This window comes from Acyrthosiphon pisum, chromosome A1 (genome assembly GCF_005508785.2).
Source record: "Acyrthosiphon pisum isolate AL4f chromosome A1, pea_aphid_22Mar2018_4r6ur, whole genome shotgun sequence".
NCBI lineage: Eukaryota > Metazoa > Arthropoda > Insecta > Hemiptera > Aphididae > Acyrthosiphon > Acyrthosiphon pisum.
Genome location: NC_042494.1, coordinates 158,641,587 through 158,644,640, shown reverse-complemented (window position 1 = coordinate 158,644,640; position 3,054 = coordinate 158,641,587). Strand labels below are relative to the sequence as shown.

General features: G+C 29.9%; 1 protein-coding gene across 1 annotated transcript in view; it reads left to right on the top strand.

Moving 5' to 3' along the window:
• The window catches only part of LOC100570909, a 52,742-nt gene extending 50,510 nt beyond the window's left edge, over positions 1 to 2,232 (top strand). The window contains exon 9 of the mRNA XM_029486406.1: positions 1,022 to 2,232. Coding sequence (XP_029342266.1) covers positions 1,022 to 1,186 — 165 coding nt within the window. The 3' untranslated portion in view covers positions 1,187 to 2,232. The remainder of the gene's footprint in view (positions 1 to 1,021) is intronic.
• Positions 2,233 to 3,054: the final 822 nt, after the last annotated feature.

Here is a 3,054-nt window from a genome sequence, read left to right as displayed (position 1 = left end):
GTCGGGAGCATTCTTATCTCCGTCTTCCTTAAACACATAGAAAAAATGATTTTGCGTAAATGCGTTTTGTCTATGTTGTGTGTGAGCCAGAGAAAGAAAACAAATAGGGCGCTGACAGCCTCTTAAATATAGGTACTATTATACTGTATAATGTGTCAAATATATGTCGTATGATCCATTCAATTGACTCATATTTATTTTAGTATATAAAGTACTTAGTAAACTTGTACGTAAAATGTAAATACCAATAATAAACAACATGATACATAATGCATATACTAGTTATAATAATTTCAATATTTTTTTAATATTTACCATAAATCATAATGTATTATATTTGTTTCAAACGTATACCCTTTGTACAATTGAAGTTCTAAAATATATCTACTACAAAAGGTAGTAAGCACCCCTTTGAACACTGAATCACTAGTAAATTTTATTTTTATCACTTTTTTTTCTATGTGGTGTTACATTTTACGTTGTTTGGCGTTCTAAATACTTACTATAGTAATATAGATATAGATACCTCATGCCCATACATGGAATAGAACATAACTCATAATGCGCAAAATTTTCTGGAGCAGCACGAGTTCACTTCAAACCGTTTTCTAGTTTATATAACCGGAGTCGAGTGTCGGCTCAGTACCACATTATTGTGCTTTATTTTAGGTCTCCTGATCTCAACTTATTTGTGCACCTACGTATAAAGTACACCCATTATAGTGGGTAAATAAAATATAATTAAAATGGTGTGCACGGCTACACCAAATATTATTTTGTTATAAAAATGTTGTATAGGTAGAACTTTTTGATTTCATCGCTAGACCCGAAGTAAAAAAAAAAAACCAACGCCTTTAAAAAAAAAACGCACAGTCACATATTTTGTTGTCGTTTTTTTGCGGTGCACCTGAAATGAGAAGCCATGTCCACCTATATAATTAGTGATAACCTAAAGGCGGGTTATTTACCTGTGAGCCGTTGCCAAAATAATGACGTCACGCGTGTGTTTACTGCATTGTAGGGCGACAGCGGAGGTCCCCTGACCGTGGAACGAGACTCGGGAAGAAACGTTTTGATCGGCCTGGTGAGTTACGGAGTGACGGGCTGCGCGGTCAAACCGGCTTTCCCCGACCTGTACACCAGAATATCGGAATACACCAAATGGATCGACGTCACCACCTCATAGTAGTAACAATAATAATAATAATAATAATAATAATAATAATAATAATAATAGCAATGACGATAGTAATATTAATGATGATAATAAATATAATAGCAATAATACGGTTGTCCAGCACACAAATGTCACAAATTTATACAAATTATATTATACATAACGATAAAACGATGGACGACGTCATAATAACAATATTATTTCGGCGGACTTCGTCACAGTCCAAGAACACACTATTTCACTAGTAAGTGTAGTAAGGTCTCTTACCTATAAGTTTATTATTTTATTTATAATATCATTGTTGTGACTTATGAACTATCTATCATAAGTAGGTTAGTGGACTATAATAATATTATATTATATTACCAGTCATCGAGTCCGCCATTTGCCCTATAATAATTTGACGTATTGTATGATTTATTATTTTTATCCAGACGTGCACATGTGCCGCCACGATCTCGACGGCATAAAATATAGGCATACTAAATGTTTATTAACATATTAATTATTTCTGCAAATTTACGATTTCAAAAACAGACGTCGTTCGTTTAAAAACGCTTCGTATCAAATATTATCGTATTATGCTTACGTTTAAATTAAAATATCGTATATTATGTGCACGCCAACGTATAACTGTGTATCGATCATTTATTTTCAAGTTTGTGTTATAACAATGTCTCACGGCCTCACGCATTCGAAAACTGATGAAATTACATTGTACACGTCCAATGAGTGAACATAATATTAACTGTAAAGTTTGACAGCTTGCAATATTTTTCGTAACCGTAAGTCTGTAAACATTATTATTTTGGAGCTTTAACAAAACAACGTATCGAACATTCCAACATATATTGCTACCTGCGCATTATTGTATGTGTGTTGTAAATGTTATGAGTAAAATCAATACATTTCCGTGTTCATCTTTATTTATTGTTCAATTAATTATCGAGTAGGTACCAGCTGGTACACCTACCTATTTCATTAATTTACCTAAGAATTGTAGACTTGAATATTTTAAATGTTTGAATAACCGCTTAATTTGTTTATTATTTGTATGCCTATATTAATAAATAGAACGATTGAGATTGATACAATAATATTATAACCTAATTATTTGTACTCAAGAAAAATTTAATAATATGTAGGTATTAGTTTTAATTGTATAATAGATTATGTATATATATTATATCATAATAAACTAATAATTTATTGTAGAATATTAGTTGTAGAACAATGCTACTAAAGATTAAACATTGTGTACCACATGAATATTAACTATTAGTAATAGTGCAGCGACTGTCTTTTAGTTTAAAAGTTTTTTTTAAATAATAATGTAGTTAAGACTTTAAGAGTAAAAAAGTTTGTATGTCTAAAACGACGTTCAGTAAATAAAATAATTTTTTCCCTCAAAATCCTTATTCGTGTTAAATAATATAAGAATATATTTTGTGAAAATCTAAAACTCTAAATGTCAAAATTTGAAAAATTGTTGTTACAAATGTTTTAAAATAAAATCATATAATCAACATTTTATTGTTTAAAAATGAAGTGTATTTATAATTTAGGGAAAATTATATTCACTGAATCTAATGACTTATAGTGTAGATACCTATGGTATTTTATATTTGAAATGAACCTATTAATAATTTATGTTTTAATCAAGACTGACTTAAATATTTTCTATATTCAAAATGTATTTTTGAGAGGAAAAATGTTCGTCATTGACCTTTTGTGAACGAGAAATAATTTTAAACGAACAAACAGGAAAATCAAACAAATTGCGTAAGTCAAACACGTCGGCAATATGAATTTGAATAAAGACGCTATAGTCTTGTATTTTAGTGGCGTGGTTTGCGATGTCATATGTAAATTAATTT